This window comes from Miniopterus schreibersii, assembly GCF_964146895.1.
Source record: "Miniopterus schreibersii genome assembly, chromosome: 14".
Classification (NCBI taxonomy): domain Eukaryota; kingdom Metazoa; phylum Chordata; class Mammalia; order Chiroptera; family Miniopteridae; genus Miniopterus; species Miniopterus schreibersii.
Genome location: NC_138114.1, coordinates 40,782,991 through 40,810,041, shown reverse-complemented (window position 1 = coordinate 40,810,041; position 27,051 = coordinate 40,782,991). Strand labels below are relative to the sequence as shown.

Genomic DNA, 27,051 nt, shown 5'->3' with positions numbered 1-27,051 from the left:
TCTCCATGTTTTGGTACTGCCTCAAGTCCTTAGGAGAGAGGAGAGGACAGGACTTTCTACTTTGGACTGTGACTCCTGAGGGCAGGGACAGTCTCTGGGTCCTCAGCATCCTTCAAGGGGACTAGCCCTGAAAAGGGGATCATCCTTGCTGTTTGGGGATGGGTGAACTCATTCTTGAGGGGAACTCTTTCCCTCATGACCCACTGGGGGGGTTTTGGGAAGGAGATGGCTGTGGGCTTCCCCACAGGGTAGCACCAGGAAGCTGAGGCAGCAGGAACAGAAAGAGGAAGCTGAGGCCTTGCTGGGTCCTGGAGTTCAGATGTCCTGTCTTAAATGAGAAGCCCTGCCAACACGGGAGTGAAGGCACTGGCGGTAAGAATGGCCTGCAGTGCGTCCAGGATCTGAGCTCAGGTCGATTCTCACCCAGAACACTTTCTTTCCACCCCCACTCCCTAATCCAGCCCGGCTCTGCGGTCCTAAGACCCAGACCCTGTAAACCTACCCTAGTCTTGGGGAGACATCTCTGTTAAGGGAATGCTAAGGGGACAGATAGGGTGGGGAAGTCAGCACCTGAGTGGATTGGATGACAGGCCTTGAATCAGGACTGTACACGAAGGGGAAGAGGCACTGGGATTTGGGAAGGGGTCACGGTTCTGTGGAAGGGCAGGAGAGACAAGGAGAGCAGGAAAAAGCTATAGAATTTGAAGGCGGAGACTTTGCGGCGAAGACAGGAGACGAATGGGAAGACACTGGATAGTATTGCGACTCCACCCACTGGCCGGACCTCCAAGTTCCACTCCTTCCTCCCCGCAACAAAAATGGCCGCTGCGGGAGCCCCGCCAAAGCCCTGACACAAAGGAAAATGGGAGCAGAAGCCACGCCCACGTGTGGGCATCTGCCCTTCTCAAAAATGGTTACCGCGGAGCTTCTGGATGCGAGCCGCTCTGGGCCCCGCCTTTGATCTCGTTGGTGGGGCTGGGGATGAGAGCTGCACCGCGCGGGAGAAGTCGCCGGCGCCGCCCGACGGAGCAGGTGATTTCCCCTCCAGCCGCCAGCCCGGGGCGAGGAGAGGCGCAGAGAGCGTTGACCCAGGGTACCTATCCTGTGTGTTCCCCCATGGTACCCCCCGGGCCCCCGTTTCTGATTCTCGCCCTGGCCTGTATCAAGGCACACCCCAGCTTGCTCAGGCCTCCCTCGTCACGTGTCCCCGCAGGGCCGCAACCGCATCCCCATGCTCTCGGGCCCACGATTCTGGACCCTTTCGGGTACCCCGCTAGCCAGTTTAGGGAGCTCCTGCTTCAGGGGTCGGCCATCATTGCGGTCCCACTTCCTGTGCTGCCCCCTCCATCCGTTTGTGTTCCCGCCTGACTTTGGATGCCGGAATATCTTGTACCCATCAGTGCCCTTGGCGCCTTTAAGACCTGAATCGGGGTGAGGGGACAATGATGTCCTCTAGAACCTGCCTTAGGGAACTAGGGCCCCAGGGCCGGGCTTCATAGGTGCTGGGAAAGCAGTGAATACCTCCATACTAGACCCTCTGAGTGCCACAGGATTTCTTCCACACTGGTTACCACATGGCCTTCTGTTCTCCCTCCACCTTGAGCACCTCCCCACCCAAAGGGAACTGTACTCCTTCCCCCAGGTACTCCTCCCAGGCTGTTTGCCCAGAGGGTCTGTATGGATCATCTGGAGAGCCCAGGCCTGTGCCTGGTTCTGGGGATGCTCTCAGGCCAGCTGGGGGCAGTGAGGACGGGGCCTTCAGGGTTGGCTGCTGGGAGGAAATGAATCCTGCACAACGAGAGGCAGAGGGAGATGTTATAAGTGGGGAGAATGGTGTGAGCAAAGATTGTGAGGTAGGCAAGAGGGCCCGCCCAGCAGGGGAGGAGGATTTACAACAGTGAGGGTTCTGGAGCCATATTGCCTGGGTATAAATCTGCTCGCTGTGTGACCATGGACAAGTTACTTAACTTGTCAGTTCCCTATTTCCTTTTGGGTAAAATGGGAGAAAATGATAATATTGGTATCTATGTTTTAGGGTTATTGTAAGGATTAGGTAAATTAATACATGTAAAGTGCATAGAGCAATCCCTAGCTTATTGTAAGCAGTCAGTAAATGCTAACTATTATTACTATTATCAAAGGTGTTTAAATAGGACTCATGGCAGGACAAGAGCCACATTTCATTTTTGCCATTAACCAGAGAGTCTTGATTTAGAGCCCCCAGGAGTAATGGGTTTCTGTGGGCTACATCCAGAATTTGAAAAATCTTATGGAAATCATGTTCTTACCCTGGAGAATGCTGGCTGCCCAGGCTGCAACTTCCCAGGGACTGTGGAGAGAAATGTTAGGAGAAGCCTCTGGGCAGGAAAGAAGTGAGGAAGGCTAGGGGGATGGAGAAGGGTGAAAGAAAGAAGTGCAAACTTTGAAGGCTAGGTAGAGTTTAGGCAGCTCAAGAACAGGAGGAGGGAGGATGTTTCCTTAGGAGACAAGTTAGTCCGAAAGTTCAGAGGAGGAAGACATTGGGCATGCTGAGGAGTTTCCCAATAACAACTCCTTGGCCCTCAGACCTTGGTTAGAAACCTAGAGGCATCAGGCACATTCCTTAAAACTTCTTCCCTAGAAATTGGGCTTTCATTCAGCATCCATGGGCATTTGTCCCTGCAGAGGTTGCCAGGCAACTGACAGCAGCCATGATTTGATGTAACCCATGGTAGATGTGGTCTCTGAAGGTGGCTGACCTCTTGGGGGAGCTGCATGAGGTGATCTGGTATGCCTGGTCTGAGAAATTCTGCTCCTTCCCAGGGCCCATGCTAAGGTCTGGAGCAATGGGTAGGCATCCCCCTTAGGCTAGGGCTTCTCAGTCCTGCTGTCCAAAGTGACCCCTGTGCTGTCATAGCAACTCTATGTTACACTCGGGACCAGGAAACTGATCATAGATGGTAGGCCTGTCTCAACCCACTGAGAAGTCTTGTTATCCTCCTATCCCCAGAGTAGCCCCTAGATTATACACTTAACTAGGTGACCTGAAATTAAGTCTTGACTACCACAGTTAAGCCAGGTGACTTTGGGCAAGTAATTGAACTCACTGAGCTTCCTTTTCTTCACCTGTAAAGCGGGCAGTAACTATTTATTGAGTATCTAGTTCACAGGACATACTGAGTGTACATTGATGAATAAGTGTAGTCCCTGTCCTCATGAAACAATTGGAAGAAACATTAAACATTTCCCAAGTAGCTGTGAAAGGTGCTGCTAAGTGAGGAAAAGGCAGTCTGCAATGAGAGTGTATATAGAGGGACCCAAACCAGTTCTAGAGGGTAAGGGACAACATCCCTTGAGGAAGGGAATTTTAAACTGAGACCTGAAGGAATTAGTCAAGTGAAGGGGTGGAGGTGGAAGGTTGCCTAGGTAGAGGAGACAGTTCATAGAAAGGCTTTTGCCACCAAAGAGCTTGAGTGTTGGCAAGTTGAAAGAAAGCCAGAGTGGACATGAGTGCGATCCCGGGAGGGTGTGGTGCATAGTGAGGCTAGAGAGAGGTAGGCAGGGGTATGGCCCTGAATCAAAGGCCACAAAAAGAATCTGGATTTATCTGAAGGGAAGTGGGAAGTCACTGATAGATTTCAAGCAGGAAAAACATTTTTTTGTAATGGTCACACAACTGATTTTTGTGGAGAATAGGTTATTGGGTGAAAGATGGTAGTGGGGAGAAATGTGAGGAAGCTCTTGCAGTTAAGAGAGGGAGCAGAGTGGAAGTAGAAATGCAGAGTAGATGTGTTGAGAGATACATTGTCAGGGCTTGGTGACTGATTGGATCTGGAAAGGTTGTCAAAGATAATTCCCACGCTTGTGACAGGAACAGCCCGGTGTGTGGACATGCATTTACTGAAGACAGCTTTGGAGGAGTAAAAGACTTGGGTGTGCCACAGAAGATACTGGTCTAGAGGATTGGACATTTGGGAATTTGTGACATGGAGTTGGTACATAAAGATGTGGGCCCAGATGAGATCTTCCAGAGAGAGAGGGTACAGAGTGAGAAAAAAGGAGGAACAACTTTGAGCCTGAGCTTTGCTGTCACATTTACAGGGGAGCAGAGAGAGGACTCTGGGAAGAAATGGCCAGAGAGGTAGAAGGAAAACAGGAGAGTGTGATGCCTTAGAAACCAACATTGATACTGTTTGGAAGGGCACACATCCTTTTTTTTTTTTTTTAATTAAATTTTTTTTTTTTTTTTAATATATCTTTATTGGTTTCAGAGAGAGGAAGGGAGAGGAAGAGATAGAAACATCAATGATGAGAGAGTTGTCATTGATCGGCTGCCTCCTGCACACCCCAGACTGGGAATCGAGCCCACAACCTAGGCAAGTGCCCTGACCGGGAATCAAACCTCCATCTCCTAGATCCTAGGTCGATGCTTAACCGCTGAACCACACCCTTTCTTTTTACTTTGTAAATCAAAATCAAGCAATATTGGCAAGCTCATATGGTTCAATCTAATTAGAGCAAAATCTGAAAAAGTAACTAATGACCTAGCCTAAGAAATGTTGGTAGAGATATTGGAGCAGAAGCCAGACAACTTGGGGAGAAGTGGATAGAATGGAGACGAATAAGGGAGTAGAATGGACAGGACTTGGTATTGATTGAGTGCAGCAGGTGGGGTTGAGAGAGGGAGAAATCAAGGGTAATCCCCAAGTTTCAGGGTTGGCAACTGAGTGAATGAGTGTTTGTATCAGCTGGTGAAACAGGAGAAGGTGCATATTTGGAGAGGGAATGTATATTGGAAGAATATAGTGAGTTTGGAGTAGGTAGAATTTAAGGTGCCTCTGAGTCTTCTGAGTGGGACAGAGAGCTGACATTTGGACCTATGGGTCTGGAGCCATTCATTACCATCTATGTGTTCCTGACTCCCAAATACAGACTTGGGAGACATATGTAGGTGGGAATGAAATAAGTAAATAAGTATTTATTGAGCACGTACTATGTGCAGGCCTTTTTCTAGGTGTTGGGGTTATACCAATGAATAAGACAAAGTCCTCCCTCCTCCCTCTTCTTGGAACTTACATTCTATGGGGAGGACAGACAATAGGCAAATAAACACAAAATAACATTACGATGTAATAAAAGCTATATAGAAAATAAAGCAGGGTAAGGGATTAGGGAGTATGAGGAATACTTATTTTGGTAGGTTAGTCAGGGAGTGTTTCTCTGAAGAGGCAACATTTGAGCAGAGCCCTGGAGGAGGTGAGGGAATGAGCCATGTGGATATCTGGAGGAGATAGGAAGAAGCCCAGCAAGTTTGAAGAACAGCAAGGAGGCTGGTCAGGTGGGAGTGGAGGGAGTGAGGAAGGAATGGGGAGGTTGGAGAGGTAGATCTTTAGGGCTCCATAGGCCTTTGAAAGGAAGATGGAAAGTCCTTTGTAGATAGTCCCAAGCTACTAGAAGGGCAAGGATTAGTCAGGAAGAGAATTCATGGAAGACTACCCCTTCTATCTAGGCCCTGGAGCCAGAAAAGCCCCTTTGTGCCAGAACGTGGGTGGCCATTCTTGGGGGGTGGGGAGGATTGTGTCCTTAAGCCTGCTCCTTAGGGGGCTGGACAATGGGCCCCTTGTGGTTAGACTTGGGGGTAAGTGGCCCTCTCAGTGATAGGATTCCTCAACCAGAAGGCATGTGACCTCAAGACCTTGGCTTCTTACTAGAGGGTCTGTGCCTGCTGCTGGGGAATGGGGGGGGGAGAGATGGAGAGAGGTCAGAGGGAGGGGTGAGGAGAACTGTCACTTTGGAAGCCTTCTCCTAACACAGTACCCTGCCCTGTCTCAGGCTGGAGGAGGTGGAGAGATGGGCAGGGAAATGGCTATGGCTCTGCTTGAGGGAGTGAGGGAGGGCTGGAGAGCTGGAAGCTATGAGCAACATTAACAAATGGTTTCCACAGCAGGGCAGGAGGGAGGAGCTGACCGCCCCTGGGCCTAGTGGGTAGGGGCAGGCAGGAGAGGGCCTGATAAACCTACATCTGTGTCCCTTCAGAAGAGGAGAGAGAATGGAGCTGGAGAGGATTGTCAGTGCAGCCCTCCTTGCCTTTGTCCAGACGCACCTCCCAGAGGCTGACCTCAGGTAGAAGCAGCTCTCCTAGAAGGATCACGCTAGGGCTAGGGTTGGAGCTGCCTGGCAGTATCTGGGCCATGGCCAATGGAAAGACTGGGATGGGATCACTCAGCCCTATTCCGGAGGTGGGGGAGGGCTGATTATGATTTGCTGTATGGCCTTCTTATCCTGTCCGTCACCATTGTTGGACAAATGGGAAACCAAAGCTCTAAGGGAGGGTGGAATAGTCTCTGACCTTAAGGCTTGAGGTCTGGCTCATGGACACCATGAAGGCAAGGGCTGGAGCCTTAGGCTAGATGGGAATGCTGGAAGTATCCAATGTTTTACCCACTGCTTGTCCTGTCCCCTTCTTGCAGCGGCTTGGATGAGGTCATCTTCTCCTATGTTCTCGGGGTCCTGGAGGATTTGGGCCCCTCAGGCCCGTCAGATGAGAACTTTGATATGGAGGCCTTCACTGAGATGATGGAGGCCTATGTGCCTGGCTTTGCCCACATCCCAAGGTGGGGCCTGCGTGGGACCAAGAGGAGGGGTGCTAGCTGATTGTGGAGGGTGGGCAGAGTTGTCTTCTTACCATCCTCCTTGTTTTTTCAGGGGTACAGTAGGGGACATGATGCAGAAGCTCTCAGGGCAGTTGAGTGGTGCCAGGAACAAAGGTGAGTCTGGGGATCAGGCACTTGGATGGTTTATAACCCTCATCCTCAAAGCTCTGGCAAACCTGGCGCTCTCTCTGCCTCTTTAAGAGAACCTGCAACCACAGAAGTCTGAGGTCCAGTGTCAGGTGCCCATCTCTCCAGAGCCCCTGCAGCGACCTCAGAAGCTCAAAGAAGAGACTAGGGCTTCTCCTGCTACTGGGGACACCCAAGATGAGGTTGGTAGAGGAGGGTACTAATGAGGGAGCTAGGGGACAGAAAAGGAGGAAGTACTGCCTTTTGTCAACATTTATGCCCACAGGCAGCCAGTGCTGAGGAGGAGCTGCTGCCAGGGGTGGATGTACTCCTGGAGGTGTTCCCTACCTGTTCGGTGGAGCAGGCCCAGTGGGTCCTGGCCAAAGCTCGGGGGGACTTGGAAGAAGCTGTGCAGATGCTGGTAGAGGGGAAGGAGGAGGGGCCTCCAGCCTGGGATAGCCCCAACCAGGTATCCTCTGCTGTATGCCCCCTAACCCATGTAGCCCCAGCTACATTGCACCTTAGTGTAAAGCCCCCACCCCTGTCCTATCACCATATGCTTCTCTTACTGGTGACCTAGTAAGAGGCTTTCCCCTCTGTAGGACTTGCCCAGGCGCCTCAGAGGCCCCCAAAAGGATGAGCTGAAGTCCTTCATCCTGCAGAAGTGAGTCTGGGTTGGGCTGGGCTCTTAAAGGGTTTTCCCAGGGTGGCAGGAGCTTCAACCAGCCAGTTTTCCGCAGGTATATGATGGTGGATAGCGCAGAGGATCAGAAGATTCACAGGCCCATGGCTCCCAAGGAGGTGAGAGAGTTGGGGCTGCCAGGGGTGTGGAATGGGTGGGACTGTCTCCTGGCTTCTGCTATTCACTAATTGCCTGACAGGCCCCCAAGAAGCTGATCCGATACATCGACAACCAGGTAGTGAGCACCAAGGGGGAGCGATTCAAAGATGTGCGGAACCCTGAGGCCGAGGAGATGAAGGCTACATACATCAACCTCAAGCCAGCCAGAAAATACCGCTTCCACTGAGGCATTCGCCAGATTCTGCTAGAGCCTTCTAGATCAGATCCCAGAGGGATGCAGGAGCCCTACACCACCAGAGGGCCCATCCTAATCCTGACCCCTTCTCTACATCTTCTCTTACCTCCTTGCCCCACCATGTTAACCTCTTGGAGCTGCCCATGGGCACAGTAAAGGTGGCCCCAAGAAGATGAGTGTATTCTGGTCATTTATGCCCCAGAACTGGGGTGCTGGGGGACTGTGTCTGCCTGACCTTCTCTTCCAACCTCACATCCCCTTTCTCCAACAGGGCAGCGCCAGGCAGGAGGGGGTAAAAAACTTTATTTGAAGCTCCAGAGTGGGGTAGGACATTGTCCTCTTACTAGAGGCCCCCATAGTCCAATTTCCTACAGTTCATAGTCAGGCCCGGACACACAGTCCAGCTGTGCCCCATCAGTGGGTGGGTCAGACTTGCAGGTTGACAAAGGGTGCAAAGCCTGCCATGTCCTGCAGCAGCACCAGGGCCTGATGCAGCGGCGGTTCCACGTCGATGTCCACACCGCGCTTCCGCAAGCGGCTCAGGCTGGGCTCAGCCACATGGTGGCAGTGCCGCACTCGGAGTGAACGCAGCGCTGGGCAGTATTCCGCCAAAGTCCTGAGGGATGAGTGGAGTGAGGCTGAGGGCGTGAAACCCCTACACCCATAGTGGGGGAAGCCAGCAGAGCCCCTATGTATCTCACTATCTTGGGGCATACTTTTTTCTTCTATACACAAGGGAAGGGGTCTGGATCGGGGTCATATGCTTAATGCCTCCAGTGAACCGGAGACTTCCTGTCTCTTAAAAGCGTTACTGCTCCTCAGCACCTCTGGTTGAAGAAAAGCCAGGAACCTGACTAGGTGAAAACTGCCAATGTGTAAATAAATACTGGTTCAACAAAGTTTCTAAACTGTGGGCTCTCTGGTCTAGGCAATCCTAGAGGCCTTTCCTGTTCAGAATGAGGGTGCTGTGGTAGCAGGAATATCCAGAAACCCCAGTTCTATCTTTGACTACTGTCTACCCCTACCCCCAGAGGCTAAGTGCTTGCCCTCCTCCCATCCCACCAGCCCCAGGCCCATGCACCTGACACCGTCACTTCCGACGCGGAGGCAGCCAGTTAGGTCAAGGTGCTCGAGTTCCGGGCAGTTCCGAGCCAATTCCTGGACCGCAACATCCCCCACATTGGCGTTGACCGCCAGAGAGAGGCTGCGGAGCCCTGCGCCGCGTCTCTGCGCCAGGTACACGATGGCCTCATCCTTGAGCTGACGGCAGGCGGTGAGGTCCAGCTCCTCAAGGGCCGGACAGCGGTCCGCGAGACCGCGCAACGCCAGCCCGTCTACCCAGTCACAATGCGCAAGGGATAAGCGCTGCAGGCGGGGGCAGCCCTCGGCCAGCGCTCCCAGCGTGCGGCGGCTCAGTTGTCCGCAGCCGGCCAGCGCCACACTCCGCAGCTGCGGATTCCGCGCCAGCACCGGCACCAGATCCTCGTCCGACAGCCATTCGTGACAAGGTGCCAGCGCCAGCTCCTGCAGCCTCTCGGCGTCCCGCAGCAGCCAGACCAATGCAGCCCGCGGGATCTGCGGACCAACCTGCGGGCGGGGAGGCACCTCGACTCTCAGCTGGTGCTGGGGACGGGGCGGGCGCTGTCTATCCGCCCCAGATGAGTTCATTCCTGGCAGTAGCCTGCCCTCTGGGGCTTGCCACCTGCCCTCCCAGGAGAGACCCCACGCGCACTCTGAGTTGATACCCAGTACTCGCCCTTTGAGAGTACTTCCCGCTTGGTGGATCGTTCCCCCGGCATTCCAGGAAGGGCAAGAAAGTCCGGAACCGTAAACAGAGGGACTGGGGGCTGGGCTGGAGGCGGGGCGGGGGGGGCGGCGGCACCGAGACCCGAGCAGGGCTCCCGCCTCCGGCTCACCTGAGCAGCGTCAAAGCAGCGCAGCCCGGCCAGGTGCAGCTGCACTAGGGCCCGAAAGGCACGGCTGACGCGCTGCAGCTGGAGCAGCTGGCACAGGGGAACCCGGCTCAGGACGTGTGGGAGCAGCACGTCTTCCCAAGGCAGGTCCAGGAGCCTATGGGTAAAGGGCGTTGGCAGCGGTGTCCCCGGACCGCTGTTACCTGCGAGTCCTCCTCCGTTATGCTCCTGCGCCCTGGCTCCTAGGATTGGCCTCCAGGCCGGGTCCCGGGTCAACTCCCCTCCCCCAGGTCCTTCCTCACTCTCTCGGCCCCTCGGGTGCTAGGTACCTGACGATTCCGGGCTCTTGCTCCCCTCCGGACGGCTCCATCTGTGGCTCCTTCGGCTGTCTACTGCGCGTGCGCAGTACGGTCTTCTCGCTTTGGCTTTGGAGCTGCTGCGGTGAACCCGCCTTCTTGGGCTGTAGTGACAGACCGATTCAATCGAGTGCCGTCTCACTGAGGAGCCTATCTGAAAGCGTTCCGGAAGGATCCCGAAACTGCGGCTACTGAAGACAGAACAGACCGGTGTTGTAACGTTAGATCTCGCCTTCTCCGCTACAGGGCTCGAGATCCGAGTCTAAAGAAGGCAATGATGCAGCAGAGACTGGCTTCTTTTATTGTCTTGGGCCAGTGCATGGTTCTTAGAGAAGTGTGATGGGAGGAGCAAGCAAGGCCAAAACGCAGAAGGGGCGGAGCCAGAACTCCAAGGTTCTGGGCTTGCCTTCTGCCTTCTGTCGCTTTTAGGGACTTTGAAAAATGGGAAGAAACTAGGCTCTTACTGTCTGGCAAGTAGTAGGTGCTCGATAATTGTTGAATGAATTGAATGGGCGAAGCTAGAATTTTTCTTCCATCAAACAAACTTGCCCAAGCCTCCCATTCCTGGTTAATTGTGAAGTACAGAGCTATCCAACCCCTTCCACTCCCGGACAATTTGGAACGGGTTTACACCTTGGGGGAGAGATGTAGGGCGCATTAAGAATGTTACGTCTAGCCACGCCCAGCGGTTGAGCATGGACCTAGGATCCAGGAGATCAAGGGAGGTTCGATTCCCGGTCAGGGCATATGCCCGGGGTTGCGGGCTTGATCTCCAGTCGGGGGTGTGCAGGAGGCAGCCGATCAATGACAACTCTCTCATCGTTGATGTTTCTATCTCCCCCTCTCCCTTCCTCTCTCTCTCCCTCTCCCTAAAACCAATAAAGATATATATATATAAAGACTACATCTCCAGCCGCGAGTCCCTTTCTTTCCCTAGGAGCTCTAGAGTCCTGAGAAAAATGCGTGCTCAGCTCAGCTCAGCCCGCCAGGAATACTGCTTCTCGGGTTGGCCTGAGGGTTTCTCTGTGGAGTCCGGGTCTGAGCTGCCCTAGCGCAGTGACGCCCTTGAGCTCTGGGCCCAGACTCTGGGCCACCCTCTCACCACATCCCCACATTCCCAGGTCTTAGTTCCAGGGTCCACTCCGGGGAACCCCCCTGGAGCAGTGCTTTCCCCATCACCCACTGGTGGTAAAAGTGTAAAGGACTCCGAGAGCTGCCGGTGTCTGAACGCTGCCCCCCCCCCCCAGCAGGGTTGCCCTCTCGGTGCAACAGATTCACCTGCCTCTTTATAACGAAAACTGCTTCCCATCCATTATTCGGGCACCTCTGCAAGGTGGGCAGGTCTGTGCTGTCATTCCACTGTAAACAAGAGACAAAGGCCCTGGGGAGGAAGCGCCTTGTCCAGGGTCAAGCGAGTCAGGATAGAGAACTAAAGCATCCTGGGTTTCCCAGAATTCTTTCCACATCCCTTCATCTCCCAAAGCAGCGAGAAGAGAGAAGCCAGCAGCGGGGAAGGACCAAAGAGGATCAGCTTGGGTGAGGGACTTGCTTCTTCTTCCTCAGCCTGCTTGGGGAGGGGACAGCTGGAAGGATCCACCTCTGCTAAGATAGAGGCTCGTGGGCGCGCAGCACCTCCGGCCGCGCGCCTTCTCCCGCTCCCCGCTTTGTTAGCGCCTCTGCGCCTGCGCAGTGCGACAAATCCGGCGCTGTCCCCTTCAGCACCACGCGGAGCCGGCGCCGCCCCTCCCCGCGGTGAGCCCCGCGCGTCCCCGCCTCGCACGTCCTCGCGGCCCCCGACCACCCAAACAGACCCCTTCCTCCTTCCGTGGTCACCACCTGCCTACCCTGGCTTTCCCTAGAAGAGCAGTTGCCATAGTAATTCTAGCGGCGCTTCCTTAAAAATAGATGGGTCTCCTTTTACCTTGGCCAAGGGCACAAGGGTTGCCTGTCCCCCACTACCTTCAGCCCCGCCGTCATCCCGTCTAACCTCTTACCCTTAGACGGCCACCTAACTCGGGCATCAAGGAAGTCTTCCTGAAGTCTGGTTAATATCCCTCCTACTGCATCCCGGGCGAATGGTCAGGGTTGTGTCTCCTGGGTCCGAGACTCAGAACCCGGGAGGGTTTGAGACTGTGTACCCTAAGTCTCTCTTCCATAAATTGATGGTCTCCTGGATTTAGGGGCGGGTCCGGTCTACACCCATACCGTGTGCTTGGCGCCGCCGCGTTCTCGTGGGGGCGGGAACGCGTGTGGCATGTAACAGGTCATGTGGCAACCTCCTAGGTACACGAGTGGGGTCTGGAGTGGGACACGCGTGTGAAGCTGGGTCCTGCGTGTGGCTCAGGGGGCAGTGGGCGGGAGGAACGTGGACACGATTGGGGTGGGACACGTGAGGGTTGGGGAAGAGAACCAGGGGTTCCATATGCCCACCCCCTCGTCAGGGGCGGGTCTCAGGTTGGCGGGAGACCCAGCGGGGCCCTAAGAACTAACAGCGAGAGGGGCGGGCAACCTCCCGGGCTCAGCGCCCTGGGAGAAGGCGGGGGTTGTGGGGGTGGGGTGGGATTAGCTCCGCCGGAGCCACGCGTAGGGGGGGAGGAGGAGGGACTGAGAGGCGGGCGGGCCTGGAGAAAGCGGGAGCAAGCGGGAGCCGCGCTGCCTTCACAGCTGAGCTGGGCCCAGCCTCTACCCTCCCTCTCCTCGGCCCCAGCTCCAGGCCAGCTGCGGTAAGTACTGAGGCGGCTGGAGTCCGGGCTGCACTGGGGATTTGCTGGGCCTCAATTGAGCTTCAGGAACCTGACAAGCAGGGTTGCTGCTCCTGACCTCTGCCTCTACTCTGCATTGCCACCAGAGGCCCCTTTACCCCTGTATGGTCCCTCCTGGGCTGGACGAGATCTGTCACCCTTGGGGGGAGAAAGGAAAGAGAGGGGTCTGGTGCAGCCTCCCCCTCCAGAGACCAGTGACTGGTGGGGGTTGGGAGAGAGGGTGTGTGTCCCTGCTTAAGTACGGTGTGAGTGTGTATCTGTATTTGTGTGCAATTGTGATCGGTAGGTCTCTGTATCTGATATGCCTGTGTGTCTGTGAGCATTGGAGAATGATGGTCCCTGTGTGTATATTTGGGTATCTCTTTGTGTGTTCCTGTTTGATGACAGTGTGTGTGTAAAACAAGAATGTGCCTTTCCATTACACACATATTTGTTATGACTGTAGAGTATGTGAGGGTGTGTCTTTGAGCAATGTGTATGTGTGCCTGTATCTGTGTGTGCTGGAAGGTGTAGCCTATTAATGTGTTTAACTATATATTGACTTATTTGTCCTTAAGTATGTGTGTATGCATGAGTGTGTGTACCTGTATTAAGGACAAAAATGTCCCTTTCCCATTCATCACGTATGTATTAGGGGTAGCAGCTTCTGTTCAGACCTTTTCCCTCCCCTTCACCCTATGCCTCTCAGCTCCTTATGGTCCCTATATAATCCTCCTTCTCCAATTCTTCTTTCCTCTCCTTCCAGGGGGCCTGAATTGGGGCCTCCATAAGAGGAACTGTGGGCACTCATGGCTGCATGATAGTGATGGCTGGCTGACACTCCTGGTCCAGAGGGTGGGGCGCCTGCTTTCCCCTCCCCCCCACCAGAAGTAGCTCCAAAATGCCACAGGGACTCTGGGCTCACTCAGCTTCTGAAATAGCTTCCTCTCTCTTCCCAAGGTGATACTCAGGGTCCCCAGGTTGAAGGAGAGAATCCAGTCGCCTTTTGGGGGAAACAATCTTTTCTCCTCAGGCCTCCATGGAAGTAGCCTAAGCAGGAGGCCTGATCACCCCTAGGGGAGGGATCAGTGATGCCATATTCCCAGGTTGGCCCAAGCCCCTGGTGCTCAGTGGCCCCAGACAGCTTTTCCCTCCCTGTTTCTCCTGCCCATCCAACTCCCTGGCAGTTCACCCCCTGCTCCCCTTCCTCTCTTGCAGGCCTGTCTGAAGAGCATGCTGCCCCCTCACTCCCCGCCTGGCCTCGCCATCCCTGCCCCCCCAGCCTGACCCCCGGCCCCAGCATGGCCCAGGGTGCCATGCGCTTCTGCTCAGAAGGCGACTGTGCCATCTCCCCACCACGATGCCCACGCCGATGGCTCCCAGAAGGCCCAGTGCCCCAGAGTCCCCCAGCCAGCATGTATGGCAGCACAGGCTCCCTGCTACGGCGAGTGGCAGGTCCAGGTCCCCAAGGCCGGGAACTGGGACGTGTGACAGCACCCTGTACACCCCTGCGTGGCTCCCCTTCACCCCGTGTTGCTCCCTCACCCTGGGCACCCTCTTCACCCACTGGGCAGCCTCCACCAGGGGCCCGGAGCTCCGTGGTCATATTCCGCTTTGTGGAGAAGGCCAGCGTGAGGCCACTGAATGGGCTACCTGCTCCCGGAGGCTTGAGTCGGAGCTGGGACCTGGGTGGAGTCTCTCCTCCCAGGCCCACTCCAGCTCCTGGGCCTGGCTCCAACCGGAAGTTGCGGCTGGAAGCATCCACTTCAGACCCACTCCCAGCCGGAGGAGGCTCAGCTCTGCCTGGCGGCCAGGGCCTTTTACAGGGGCCACCAGCCCAACCTCAGGTTGGGGCAGATGGCCTTTATTCCTCTCTTCCCAATGGGCTGGGGGGGCCCTCTGAGCACCTGGCCACACTATTCCGAGGACCTGCTGACACTGGACTCCTGAACCAGGTATGCGACCTCCCTTGGTCTCCCTGGAATCCCAGAGTCCCAGTGAAGGGGGCAAGACTTGAATCCGTGGCAGTTTTGGCCCCATGGGTTATTCATTGAATCCTTCAATCCTATTCTAAGCCTGTCTCTCTCTTGTCCTCTGTGCTTGTCCCTCTGTCTCTGCACCTCCATCTCTGTCCCTGTGTGTTTTTCTTTGTGCTTCTATCCCATGTCCTCTTGTCTTTGCATATCTGGCTTTATCTCTGGGTGTTTGTGTCTATCTCTCCCTCCTTGGCTTAGGGGGACACCTGGTCCTCACCCCGGGAAGTCTCCTCTCATGCCCAGAGGATCGCTCGAGCCAAATGGGAATTCTTCTATGGCTCCTTGGCACCCCCCAGCTCAGGTAAGGCCTGGGGCTAAAGCAAGGGGAACAGGACAGGTCCTCCACAGCAGCTGAGGCATAGGAGGAAGCCTTCCTTTAAACCTCCCCTAACCCTTTCCTGGGCTCCTGAGTCAGATAATGCTTCTTCAGGCCTATATCCTTCCACCTGTGTTAGGATGGAGGGGTTAGGGGGTGGTGGCTGGGTTGGGCACCTGCAGCAAGCTAGGTGGTGGAAGGAGGGGATGGCAGGATATCAAGGATCAGTCCTTGGAGTAGAAAAGAGACTGATCTCCTCAGGCCCCTCAAAATTGTCTGACAAGAACTTGATTTGAAATGAGCCCCACCGGTACCAGGCTGAGTTTGTAGCAGGAATGGTGGCTAGAGAGCGAAAGAATTTCTTGCCAATGTGAGACAGTGGGGCTGAGTTCCTTTCTAGAACAGAGTCAGGACAGGAAGCTGGCCTGGATAACCTCCTGACCCGATGCCTGTGCATACTGCAGGTGCTAAGCCCCCAGAGCAGGCCCCCCCATCTCCACCTGGGGTGGGTTCAGGGCAGGGCTCTGGGGTGGCTGTGGGGCAGGCAGCCAAGTACTCCGAGACCGACCTGGACACGGTGCCCCTGAGGTGCTACCGAGAGACCAACATCGATGAAGTTCTGGCTGAGCGGGAGGAGGCTGACTCGGCCATCGAGAGTCAGCCCAGCTCCGAGGGCCTGCCTGGCTCTGTCCGCCTGCCTGCCCCCCGGCCCTGCCCGGGCCTCGGCCTCCGTCCGGGCCTGAGCAGCGGCGGCGAGGACGAGGAGGAGGCCGAGGATGAGGCAGGTGGGGAAGAGGATGCTGATGATGAGGTGTTTGAGGCCTCTGAGGGCGCCCGGTGAGTGGGGGGGGGTAGGGAGGGGGAGGGGGGAGGAAAGCAGATTTTTCCCTCCCACGGGCCCAAGGCAGAGCTGGGGTAAAGGGACTAGAACAGAGACGGGCTGGGGGGGTGCGCAAGGACCAAGCTGGTGGTGCCAACAGGGCAGTGTGGCAGGAGATTCTGAACAGATCCCTGAGGCCTGGCAGAGTACTGGGGATGTGGGGGGAATCAGCAAGAACCCGGGAGGAGGGGGGCAGCCAGGATAGAGGAGGAAAGGGGTTCTAGTGAAGAAAGGGGCTGAGGAGATGCCAGAGGCCAGAATGAAGCCTGGGGGTGTGGGAGCATCAACCCAGATCCTGGATCTTGGTGGACAGTGGGGAGTGTGGGTGTGGGGGCTTTCCTCTCCGTCTCACACCCCACTGCAGCTTGGAGCCTCATCTTCTTCTGAGATGTTGCCAGAAATAGAAATGGGATGGCAGGAGAGGAGAGGATCAGGGAGGCGGAGGAGAAAGGGAGATTAGCAGGGGGGAGAGAAGGAGGGGATTGGGTGCTGGGGGTGCATAGGGATGGTGTGCCCCAGGGCCCTGAATAGCTTGGAGAACCTGTGGTGGGGTGCCCCTATCCAAATGGCTTTTTAAGGGGGTTGGGGGACTGTGAAAGGAGATGATAATCCCCTCCATAGAGTTAGCATGAAAGTTCAATGAAATGCTACCTGAGAGTTGTCCTATAGGTCCCTGATCAGAGATTTTCCCTGCCCCTGCAGGACAGGCACCCGGATGCCTCACCTGGGGCCTCTCAAGTCACCTGTGCCCTTTCTACCTGGGATCAGCCCCTCGGCTGATGGGCCTGACTCTTTCAGTTGTGTGTTCGAAGCCATCTTGGAGTCACACCGGGCCAAGGGCACCTCCTACACCAGCCTTGCCTCACTGGAGGCCCTGGCCTCACCTGGCCCAACCCAGAGCCCTTTCTTTACCTTTGAGCTGCCTCCCCAATCGCCCACCCCCCGGCCTGATCCCCCTGCTCCTGCCCCACTTGCCCCTCTTGAACTGGATTCTGGTACAAGCTCTGCTGCTGATGGGCCTTGGACACAGAGAGGGGAAGAAGAAGAGGCAGAGGCTGCAGCCAAGCAGGCCTCAGGGAGGGAGCCCCCTAGTCCCTGCCGCTCAGAGGACAGCTTTGGGCTGGGGACAGCACCCCTAGGCAGGTGAGTGATTCCTTTGGTTTCTCAGACCTAAGGCCACCAGAGCTCTAGGAACAGCTGTTCCAAGGGACAGAGCCTAAGTGTGAAGATGTAGTTTATATTTCTGACCCCTGATAGGGGTGGTTAGGGAATGCAGATGCCCTGTTTTCCCACTTGGAGGCCTTTCCATTGACTGGGAGGGGGAGCCCCTTACAGCCCTCCCCCTTGGTCTCAGATCCGGTGACTCGAGAAACCATGATTCAGAATTGAAGGATGCCCTCCAGGAGGGCCCTTCCCTCCCCAGACAGAGCCTGGAACCTGCCTAGAATTCTTGTGACCTTACGCGCCCATCCAGCCTGGAGGCTTCTCCCAAAGATGCAGCCATCAGCCTCTCCCATTGCCACCTCCCCCTCCAATCAGGAGTCTCTCACCCTTCTCCAGGAAGTCCATTCATCAGTCTAACCTTTCTGCTCTCCCCTCTGCCAGCTACCCTCTCAGTCATGGAAGCCATGGCAACAGGAGGGGGTGGCCAGGGATACAGGGTTGCCTAGCAACCAGGAGTTTCCGGCCTCTGTCTCTGGGTGACAGGTGGCTTTGCAAGTAGAGCAGCTGGGGTGGGAAGGGAAGGAGAGGAGGAGACAGGAGATGAGGGGGAGCACTTTGACCCACAGTCCCCTCTATCCCAGAACCTACTTCTTTGTGTATAGAAGGACCAAGGAGGAGTCTCCTCTCCTTAAAAGGTGGGAGGAGGAAAGACATAGGAGGGGGAAGTTGTCTCTGTTGCCCTCAAATCTTTCACCATCTACTGTTCCTCCCTGACAGCTTATCTATGCTACCCTTACCCATATTCTTAGAGATAGAAGACTGTTCTGAGTAGGACCAGTGTGGTGATAGGGAATCTATGTGTAACAGCAAACTTAGGGAGCTTTGGGGAAGCAGCCAGAATTCCCACAGCAGCAAAATGGATGTGGGTTAGACTTGAGGCAGAACTTCCAGAGAGAGGCGGTAATGATGGAGGGAACCTGTACAATCCCCTCTGGGGAAAAGAAAATGTCTTCCCCATGTCCCAGTCTCCCCTTCTCTGCCATCTGGTCTGGAGGCAGAGGAAGGATCTGGATGGCCCCTGAGAGCCTGCCCTACCTCTGAGCTGGTGTTCTACCCTGGCAGCGAACCACCCTTGAGCCAGCTGATATCTGACTCAGACTCAGAGCTGGACAGCACAGAGCGGCTAGCTCTGGGAAGCACGGACACCTTGTCTAATGGGCAAAAAGCAGACCTGGAGGCTGCGCAGCGCCTAGCTAAGAGGCTATACCGACTAGACGGCTTCAGGAAGGCTGATGTGGCCCGGCACCTGGGCAAGAAGTAAAGCCACTGGGCTGGGAATGAGAAGGGGGGAAGAGGGATGCATCCTGTGGGCAGCACCTCCACATCCCCTCTATCTAATGCCCCCAGGCTTCTAGGTAACCCCCACCTGGCCCCTTCCCACTCCCCTTGAGATTCTACCTGTCTCTCTGCCCTGCCCACAGCAATGACTTCAGCAAACTTGTGGCTGGAGAGTACCTCAAGTTCTTTGTCTTCACGGGCATGACTCTGGACCAAGCTCTCAGGTGGGTGTTGAGCCCTCTGAGGGCAGCCCCAGCTCTCCAGGCCTGGTGTGCAGGGCCTCAGCTATGCCCCCTCTGAGCTCCTGCACCTCCCCTAAGCTGCCCTGACATCACCCTTCCCAAGAGCCAGGGCTACCTGGTAAGGGGACCTTGGGTGGGGGTGACATGCTCCTTCCCTCCTCCCCAGGGTGTTTCTGAAGGAGCTGGCCTTAATGGGTGAGACCCAGGAACGGGAGCGCGTGCTGGCCCACTTCTCCCAGAGATACTTCCAGTGCAATCCTGGAGCTCTGTCCTCAGAGGGTGAGGAGGCCAGGGGCAGGGCTTTCCCGGCTGGGCACTGAGGCAGATGGGCACTGTGTGTGTGCATAGGTGCATGAGTATGTGTGCAGGAATGAGTAAGAGTCCCTGGGAGGTGGCGGAGGCTGAATGTCAACTCTACCCTAGACGGCGCACACACGCTGACCTGCGCCCTCATGCTACTGAACACCGATCTCCATGGCCACGTGAGTGCGGTCTGGCGGGAAGGAGCCCAGAAAATAGACCCTGTCCAGAGACTTCAAGGCCCAGAAGGCCCAGGGTCACCCAGGTTCACAGTCCTCTGTTCCCTCCCTTAGAACATCGGAAAGCGCATGACCTGCGGAGACTTCATCGGGAACCTGGAGGGCCTCAACGAAGGCGGCGACTTCCCCAGGGAGCTGCTCAAGGTGGGGGGCGGGCGGGCACAGGTAGCTGGAGGGGAGGGACAAGGGAACTGTTGGCTGGCGTCGGCGGAAGGTGAGGTGAGGTGAGGGCCCCTGCCCCGGGACCTGGGCTCGGGCGACTCGGCCTGGGTCCCGCCCCTTCCCCCGAGCCTCACTGGCAGGCTCTCCGGGACATGCGCACTGACGTGTAGTCCCGGCCGCGCATTGCGCGGGGGGAGGGGAGGCGGCTCTGAAAACCGCGTGATGTGGCGGCCCTGGACCCTGCATTTGTCTTCATCCTGTGTCCACTGAAGATGGGAAGGGTCCCTGCGTGGCGCGGGAGGCACACAGGCATACCGCTTCCCTCTTCCGCCGCCACTCCCCTGCCCCAGAGTTTACAGTCACAAAGGCCATCCCACAGGAGGCAGTGGGGCCTGAGAGGGACAAAGGCCTTTCCAAGCTCTGGCGGAGAGTTAGCGCCAACTGGAACTAGATACGGTGCTTCTGGTTCCTTGGTGGGCAGCCCAGAGCCCAGGCCTCTTGCGGGGTTAGTTCCCCTGGGGCTGGTAGGATGGGAGGCGGAGGGGCATCCAGTCCGTGGGTTCACTCCTCCAGTGAAGTTTCACCCAGGGAGGCCTGGGCTCACTTGAAACCCCCAGATTTGGCAAGGGTCTCTGGGCCACCGCATAAATGTGTCTGCATAGGTGTGTCCTTGGGTTTGTCTGTGAACTTGGGCTGTTTTGGATTTCTGAGTTTGGGAACGTATCTGAGTGGGGGTATCCATTGGGAATTGGGGGTATGCTTGAGTTGAGTTGTATATGTATGATTTCGGGTATCGGTGAAGCAATGGGTTTTGTCTGATTTGGGGTATGTTTGTGCTTTGGTGCTTATGATTTAGAGTGTGTGTCTGAGTTGGGGCGTAGGTTGTGTGCTATGTGGTTGGGGTGTACATCTATGAATTGACCCCGATTTATGACATGTGGCCGTGAGTAGAGGGTGCATGCTTGTGAGTTAATGACTAAATTTCGAGGTGTGCATCTGAATTTGTAGTGCCCATGAGTTGGGGTGAATGTGAATTGGTGCATCTGGTTAGTTGAGGTGTGTGTCTAAACTGGGGAGTGTGAACTTGAGTTGGGGTACACACAAGGGCGTTTGAGGTTATCTGCGAGTCGGTGAGTTGGGTGAGGCCAGTGCGATTCCAGGGCTGCCTCTGTCCTGCGCTGCCGTCTGGCTTCATGGCAGATCAGTAAAAAAGGGCCTCCAGGAGGCATTCCGACCTCTCTCCTCACCGCCCCCTTCCTTCCCAGTCCCGACGAGCAAGGAGGGAGCTCTAGACCCTCCAGGGTCCGCCCACCTTCACAGCCCCGGGCTTAGGGGCTCCCAGCGCCTCCCCCACCGCCCCTAGAGCACCCCGCCCCGGCGCAGGTGCTCCTCACTGGCCTCCCTCGGCCCCTCCCCCGTGGCGGCGCGCCGCTGGGGGGGCCACCCTCTCAGTCCGACGCCTCCATTTTGCGCGGTCCCCGCCCCAGCCCTCGCCCTCCCCTGGCTGTCGGCGCCCCCTCCCGCTCGCAGAGCTGCAGAGCCGACATCGCCGGCGCCGCGCGGTCCTGCGTCCGCGGGAGCCGGGCCGGGCCCGCGCGCCGGCTGTCGGGGGAGCCGTCCGCGGGCCGCTCGGGCCGAGGGCGGGCGGGGGTATGGCCCGGGGCCGCGGCGCGCCGGCCCCGCCAGCATGATCGGCGTCAACAGCATCCACAGCAGCGCCGGGCGGCTGCGCTCGCGCTCGCTGTGCTCCGTGCGCTACGGGCGCACCCACCGCGGCGCCGAGACCTTGTGCTACGGCTGGCCGCAGCGCTCGCGCAGCCTCAAGCCGGTGCTCTACACCGACCTGGTGGTCAGCCGCCTGCAGAGCCGCAAGAAGAAAAAGGCGGTGAGGGCGTTGGGGCTGTGGCCCACGCCATGCTGGGGGGCGACCGCGGGGGTTGCCAGGGCGGCGCGGCTGAGGGGGCGGCTGGAGGGAGGCACCTGAGGCAGCACGAGCAGAAGGGGACATCGGTGGGAATGAGGGGGGAGCCCAGCAGGGTTGGCGCCCAGGGGTAGCCAGGGGTGGGCAAAGACTGGAGGAGGAAGAGCACAGACCCGCCGCTCAAGGTGGGCATCTCCAACTAAAGGGCCTTTGGGTCTTTTAGGTGGGAGCGTGACTTGGCGCTCACGGATGGGGTTTAGAACTTTGGAAGGAAGATGTGATTGGGGGCCAAAAGGGGCAGGGGATGAACTGGAAGGCTGGAGACAGGGATGGCAGGTTGGATATCGGTGGCCACTTCAGGGTCCTGGCCAGAGAGTTGGAGAGTGAGGGTTTAGAGTCCAAGCTATGCTGGGTTTGGGTTGGGTGTGTGCTGGGAAGCTATGTGTGCCTAAGCCTGGGTTGTGCCGTGTGTAGGGTGGATGCCGTGGGGTGTACTCAACCCTGGACAGGGTGTGCTCATGTGGGCTGTTTGGCATGGAGGTGGGCAGTGAGAGAGTCAGAAGTATTGGTGTGTTGGGGGTGGGCTGTGTCCCATCACAGAGAAGGTGTCGACGTCACCACTGCACCCAGCTCACACGCAGACAGCATCACACCACACACTTAGCCCAACAGGCACATGCTGGGGACACACCCACTCAGACAGGCTGTCAGAAGCACCCCCACAGTGGGAGGCCCTAGTGTGGACCCATGTTGCAGGCCACTCCCAAGAAGAGGGGTCTCCTGCGCTACTCCTGGAGCCTGTTCTGTCCTCTGACCACCCAAAGACCCCAACAGGTCCTCCAGGCCAACTATATTGAGAGAAAGTGACTAGTTTAGGAATTCACAGGGAGTTTGGGGTGTGCAGAGTTTGGAAGCTAAAACAACTGCCTTTTAAACGAATGTTCACTCTCTAGTAACATGAAGTGTGGGAGTGGGCTGGGGGCTGGACCACCCTGGCATTTGGCTTGGTGGGGGAGTCTGGGTTGAGGGAAGGTTTCAACTCCTGGGGTTGGGAGCCATCAGAATATGTTCTCACTAGCCAAGGAAAGAAGAGACGGTGAATTCCCATTCCCGGGACTCAGTTTCCCCATATGCTCTGTGTGGTTTTAACCTGTGGAACAGGTCCAAGGCACAGGTTTGGGAAAAGGCGAGCTTCTTGGGATGCTCTTTTCCATTTCCTCCAGAGCTGTGCTTCTCCCACTTAGGATCTGAGCAGGATGATCTCTTAACAATAACAACAGTAAAGATAATATTAGCAGTTGCCATTTATTGTGCATCAGTCATATGCACTATGTTCTTCCCTGTGGATACTTGCTTAAAGTCATGCAGCTAAAGTGGCAGAGCTGGGCCCCGGTCCTAGTACTCTGTTCCAGAGCCTATGTTTTTGGTAATTACACCCTGCTGCCCTCTCCCTCAGTTCTCTCTTCTCCCCCAGGTTGGGAGGGAGGGCTCTGAGCTCTGGCATCGGGGTACATAGTGCACCTTCCCCCAAGATTGACCCACACTGCCCTGATTTGTTTTTCCCTCCTCAGGCCTTGTACAGCTCCATCAAGAATGAAAAATTGCAATGGGCCATGTGAGTCCTGGGGCTGTGCGGTGGGGGTGGGGATGTGGGGGTGGGGAAGGGTCTGCCTGGAGAGCTGGAGAGAGCTGAGGTGGGCCCTGTGAGTCTTGGGGCTGTAGGGCCGGGGCAGTGGGTGAGGCATGAGAGGCAGTGAAGTGGCCTCACTTCCTTCTTTGGAGATGCTTGCCTGGACTTGGAGTTCTGTGTCTTGTCTCTAGCTGGGTTGTTATGACAAGCTGGGTTGAGGTAAGTGGCCACTGTCAGCTTGCCTGGGAGGAGAAGGAAAGAATGGGAGGTCCCTTGGCAACCCTTGTGGGAAAGCAGAAGTCTCTGGAGGTAGGACCTTGGGCAATAGCATGAAAGCCCCCTCTTGGGTCCTAGGGAGCCCAAAGTGTTACAGAACAAGGAACCACATTGTGCACTCTTACAGCCCCAGTGGAAACAGAGACTCAGAGTAAGTCTTGGAAGAGTCCAGTCTGAGAGAGAAGGTCCCATTTTAGCCTTGTCTGATGATAGAGTCCTCATCTAAACAGTCAATAAATCACTCATATTTTCTGGTATCTGCTGAGAGTCCAGTCACTGCTCAGTTTAGCTGGGAGCTCCCAGTAGGTGGGAGAGAGACCTCAGGTGGCAGAGCTCAGGATTGGGGTGCAGAGAAAGGTCAGGGAAAGCTTCTTGGAGGATTAGGACTTGGGGGCAAGCCTTGAAAGAGGGGAAACATTTGTTTGGGAAGAGAAAGGGAGAAGTTGATATTTGGGAGGCAAATATGTGGTGGCTGAAATGAGTATGGGGTGGAGAGACCAAGAGGAGGCAGGCCTGATTGGAGAGTGGAAGAAGGAGAATGTTGGCAGAAATGTATTATAGCTCCATGTGCGAGGCAATAGGGAGCTTGCAGGTTCTTGAGCGTGGAGTGACCAGACAGAATCAGACTTTTCAGATGATATCTGACAGCCTGCAGAGAGGGATGTACTAGGGGACCACTAAGAAGCAGCAGCGTCTGCCACCACTTAGCCAACAAGCTGTGAGCTGGTGCTGGGTGTGGTTGAGCCAGCTGAGTCAGACATGTGTCTGTCCTAGTAGAGAAGGGTGTGAGGTTTGTGTGTGAGGTTTGTGTGTGTGTGTGCGTGCAGAAATGGAGAGGATGGGGTTGGTTACACGTGAGGGGAGGAAGGGACTGACACGGCCCTACCCTTGGGGCTCTGATCTGAGGGAGAAGCCATGCTGCCTCAGGGAGCCCTGATCTGAGTGGGGAGACACAGCTACCCTCTGGGGAGACCTGGTCTGAGGTGGGAGCCATGGTTCCAGATGCTTCAGGTTGAGGGGAGCCACACCCTTTGAGAGTAGCAGTTCCCCCACCCTCCATCACTACAAACACTGGAAGGGCTTTCCTGGGTGGGCAAGGGCCAGGATTGAAAGGGGGGGTGTATGGCTTCATGGCCAGCCCCCTATGAGGTGATCACACCTGCAGAGACGAGGAGGAGCTGAGACGCTCTCTGTCTGAGTTGGCCGACCCCAACCCCAAGGTCATCAAGAGGGTCAGCGGGGGCAGTGGCAGCGGCTCCAGCCCTTTCCTGGACCTGACTCCCGAGCCTGGGGCTACCGTCTACAAGCATGGGGCCCTGGTGCGAAAGGTGCACGCAGACCCTGACTGCAGGAAGAGTACGTGTCCTGGTGGAAGGGTCTGGGGGAATGGATGGGAGTCGGCCTGTCCCAGTCCTCCCGTGACCTATCTTCCTTCCCCCCAGCACCTCGGGGCAAGCGGGGCTGGAAGAGTTTCCACGGGATCCTCAAGGGCATGATCCTCTACCTGCAGAAGGTTCGGGGCCAGCCCAAGGGATGGGGGCTGATCTGGTTCTGGGGAATGTGGCTGGGCTGGGCCGGGCCAGGCTGGGACTGTGGCCAGGACAAGATGGGCACCCCCGCAGGAGGAGTACCAGCCTGGGAAGGCCCTATCGGAGGCAGAGCTTAAGAATGCCATCAGCATCCACCACGCGTTGGCCACTCGTGCCAACGACTACAGCAAGAGACCCCACGTCTTCTACCTACGCACAGCTGACTGGCGGGTCTTCCTCTTCCAGGCTCCGTGAGTGTCTTCCTCTTGCCCATCCCAGACCCCTTCTCTCCATTCCCAGCTTGCTCCCCTCCCTTGTTCCTGGATTCTTTCCTTCTCAGGCCGCATCCTGAGCCAGGACTAGCACTCCTGAATAGGAGCCCTGGGCCCAGGTCTCAAGTTGCTGTGCTATCTCCTCAGGAGCCTGGAGCAGATGCAGTCCTGGATCACTCGCATCAATGTGGTGGCTGCCATGTTCTCTGCACCCCCCTTCCCAGCTGCTGTCAGTTCCCAGAAAAAGTTCAGCCGCCCTCTGCTGCCCAGCGCTGCCACCCGCCTCTCCCAGGTAGTCCCAACTCTGTCCACGTGGCCAGTGGGATGGAGTAGGGCAGCCTCAGGCCAACTACAGTCAAGGCTGCTGGCATGATATGTAGATGTCCACTGCACTAGGACACTGGTGGGGGTGGGGTGGGGCAAGTAGAGGCTGAGTTCCACTTGCCAAGCTGTGAATCCAGACACAGTACTTTGTTCATCCTAAGGAAGGGGCACCTTTTAAATAAACTTGCACAAAGGCACTGTGTATGCTAGAGTAACCCTGACCGTGCTTCCTCTGGCCTCTAGGAGGAGCAGGTGCGGACCCATGAGGCCAAGTTGAAGGCCATGGCAAGTGAGTTGCGGGAGCACAGGGCTGCCCTACTGGGCAGGAAGGCCCGTGGCAAGGAGGCCGAGGAGCAGCGGCAGAAGGAGGCCTACCTGGAGTTTGAGGTGAGCTACCGGGCACCTATCTCCATTAGCAGGACCTCTGTGTCCCAATATAGGCTCAGACTAGTGGTTATTGACTTCTGTACTCACTAGGGTATTGAAGTGAGATGTCTGTCAAGTGCTCAGTTTCCCAACTCTCTGAAGGCTCAAGAAACATTGGCTGTTAAAATTGGCAATCTTGAGAGCCCATAGAGGGTCATCAACCTACCAGGGGATCGTGTCACAGTCCTTGGGGACTTCAGAAATGGGCAAGAACCTGCCATCTCCTAGCCTTCTTCGGTGTCCCTCCTTGGTCCAGATGGGGTAGAGATGGGGTGGGATGGGCAGAGGGTGGAGAGTCGGCTCACAGCCCCTGCCCCTCTGCCTCAGAAATCCCGCTATGGCACATATGCAGCGCTGCTTCGGGTCAAGCTGAAGGCTGGCAATGAAGAGCTGGACGAGGTAGAGGCAGCACTGGCCCAGGCTGGAAGCACGGAGGATGGAGTCCCCCCACCTCGCTCCGGTTCCTCCCTGCAGCCCAGTATCTCCAGCCAGCCCCGGGCTCTGTGTCATGGCTCAGAGCCTCGGGTAGGGGCAGGCAGTGGGCATAGGAAGCCCTGAGCTGGGGATGAGAGTATGGTGGGGTGGTGCCCACTGGGCACCTGCATGACATGGCCCTGCCTGAGCCCGGGCCGGCCTCGGGCAACCCCTGAGGGCCCTTTGGCCTAGGGCCCTACCGCGCCGGACGCGGTGTCCGGGGCAGCGCAGGGCTAGGGCATGGGCCTCAGGAGCTGAGGCTTAGGGCTCCTCTGAGACCCCATTTTGTGATAATGTTTTGCACTTTTTCGTACTGGGGGCTGGGGCAGGAGGGGCCAGGGCCCCTGGACTTTTGATTTTTTTTGGGGGGGAGGCCTGACAACGTTTCCGCTTTCTGCTGAGACCACCCCCACCCCTGACACCAGCAGTCCTCCATCCTGGGGCCTGGCTCAGACAGAGGCCAGGAGTTGGGTGTGAGCTGGTTTTCCTTCCTCCCTGAGGGCTCACCTTCTCTCTTTTCAGAGGTGGAGGAAGGGTGTCCATGCCCAGGCCCCTGTACACAGGCCGGGGACAGCATGGCCTTGCTTTCCCTCCTTCAGTGGGCCCCACCCTTTATACACCTCCGCCCCCATTAAAACTGCTCTGAACTTGCTGGCCGGACCCCTTTTCTCTCCAGTGCCTAGCTTGGGGCCAGGGTAAGACAAGTCACTCAAGGGC

The 27,051-nt window shown here is 56.5% G+C and overlaps 3 protein-coding genes across 13 annotated transcripts; 2 read left to right on the top strand and 1 right to left on the bottom strand.

The window, feature by feature from the left end:
* The first annotated feature begins 790 nt into the window (after positions 1-790).
* On the top strand, positions 791-7,968 carry CUEDC2 (CUE domain containing 2). 8 transcript variants are annotated; one of them, XM_081158879.1, is made up of 9 exons: positions 791-1,032; positions 6,016-6,102; positions 6,450-6,593; positions 6,685-6,746; positions 6,834-6,961; positions 7,045-7,227; positions 7,361-7,422; positions 7,499-7,559; positions 7,640-7,968. In XM_081158879.1, the coding sequence occupies exons 2-9, from the start codon at positions 6,029-6,031 to the stop codon at positions 7,784-7,786; spliced, it is 861 nt and encodes a 286-aa protein (XP_081015005.1). In that variant the 5' UTR covers positions 791-1,032; positions 6,016-6,028; the 3' UTR covers positions 7,787-7,968. The 8 variants fall into 8 exon arrangements, with proteins under 8 accessions (XP_081015005.1, XP_081015002.1, XP_081015009.1 ...); XM_081158876.1 differs by having other exon boundaries at positions 885-1,093; XM_081158883.1 differs by having other exon boundaries at positions 901-1,032; positions 5,924-6,102.
* Positions 7,969-8,077: 109 nt separating this feature from the next.
* On the bottom strand, positions 8,078-11,687 carry FBXL15 (F-box and leucine rich repeat protein 15). 2 transcript variants are annotated; one of them, XM_081158885.1, is made up of 5 exons: positions 11,347-11,687; positions 10,038-10,255; positions 9,712-9,865; positions 8,877-9,382; positions 8,078-8,411 (listed from the first exon to the last, which is right to left on the bottom strand). In XM_081158885.1, exons 2-5 carry the CDS (start codon positions 10,076-10,078, stop codon positions 8,222-8,224), a joined length of 891 nt encoding a protein of 296 aa, XP_081015011.1. In that variant the 5' UTR covers positions 10,079-10,255; positions 11,347-11,687; the 3' UTR covers positions 8,078-8,221. The 2 variants fall into 2 exon arrangements, with proteins under 2 accessions (XP_081015011.1, XP_081015010.1); XM_081158884.1 differs by having other exon boundaries at positions 11,343-11,445.
* Positions 11,688-12,672: 985 nt separating this feature from the next.
* On the top strand, positions 12,673-26,993 carry PSD (pleckstrin and Sec7 domain containing). Of its 3 annotated transcripts, XM_081158873.1 has the most exons (17): positions 12,673-12,787; positions 14,024-14,760; positions 15,040-15,142; positions 15,622-15,994; positions 16,740-17,180; positions 18,324-18,518; positions 18,683-18,763; positions 18,948-19,060; positions 19,205-19,263; positions 19,375-19,464; positions 22,975-23,018; positions 24,475-24,665; positions 24,752-24,822; positions 24,932-25,089; positions 25,258-25,402; positions 25,678-25,821; positions 26,188-26,993. In XM_081158873.1, the coding sequence occupies exons 2-17, from the start codon at positions 14,107-14,109 to the stop codon at positions 26,416-26,418; spliced, it is 3,093 nt and encodes a 1,030-aa protein (XP_081014999.1). In that variant the 5' UTR covers positions 12,673-12,787; positions 14,024-14,106; the 3' UTR covers positions 26,419-26,993. The 3 variants fall into 3 exon arrangements, with proteins under 3 accessions (XP_081014999.1, XP_081015000.1, XP_081015001.1); XM_081158874.1 differs by lacking the exon at positions 18,324-18,518; XM_081158875.1 differs by lacking the exon at positions 14,024-14,760 and having other exon boundaries at positions 12,679-12,787.
* Positions 26,994-27,051: the final 58 nt, after the last annotated feature.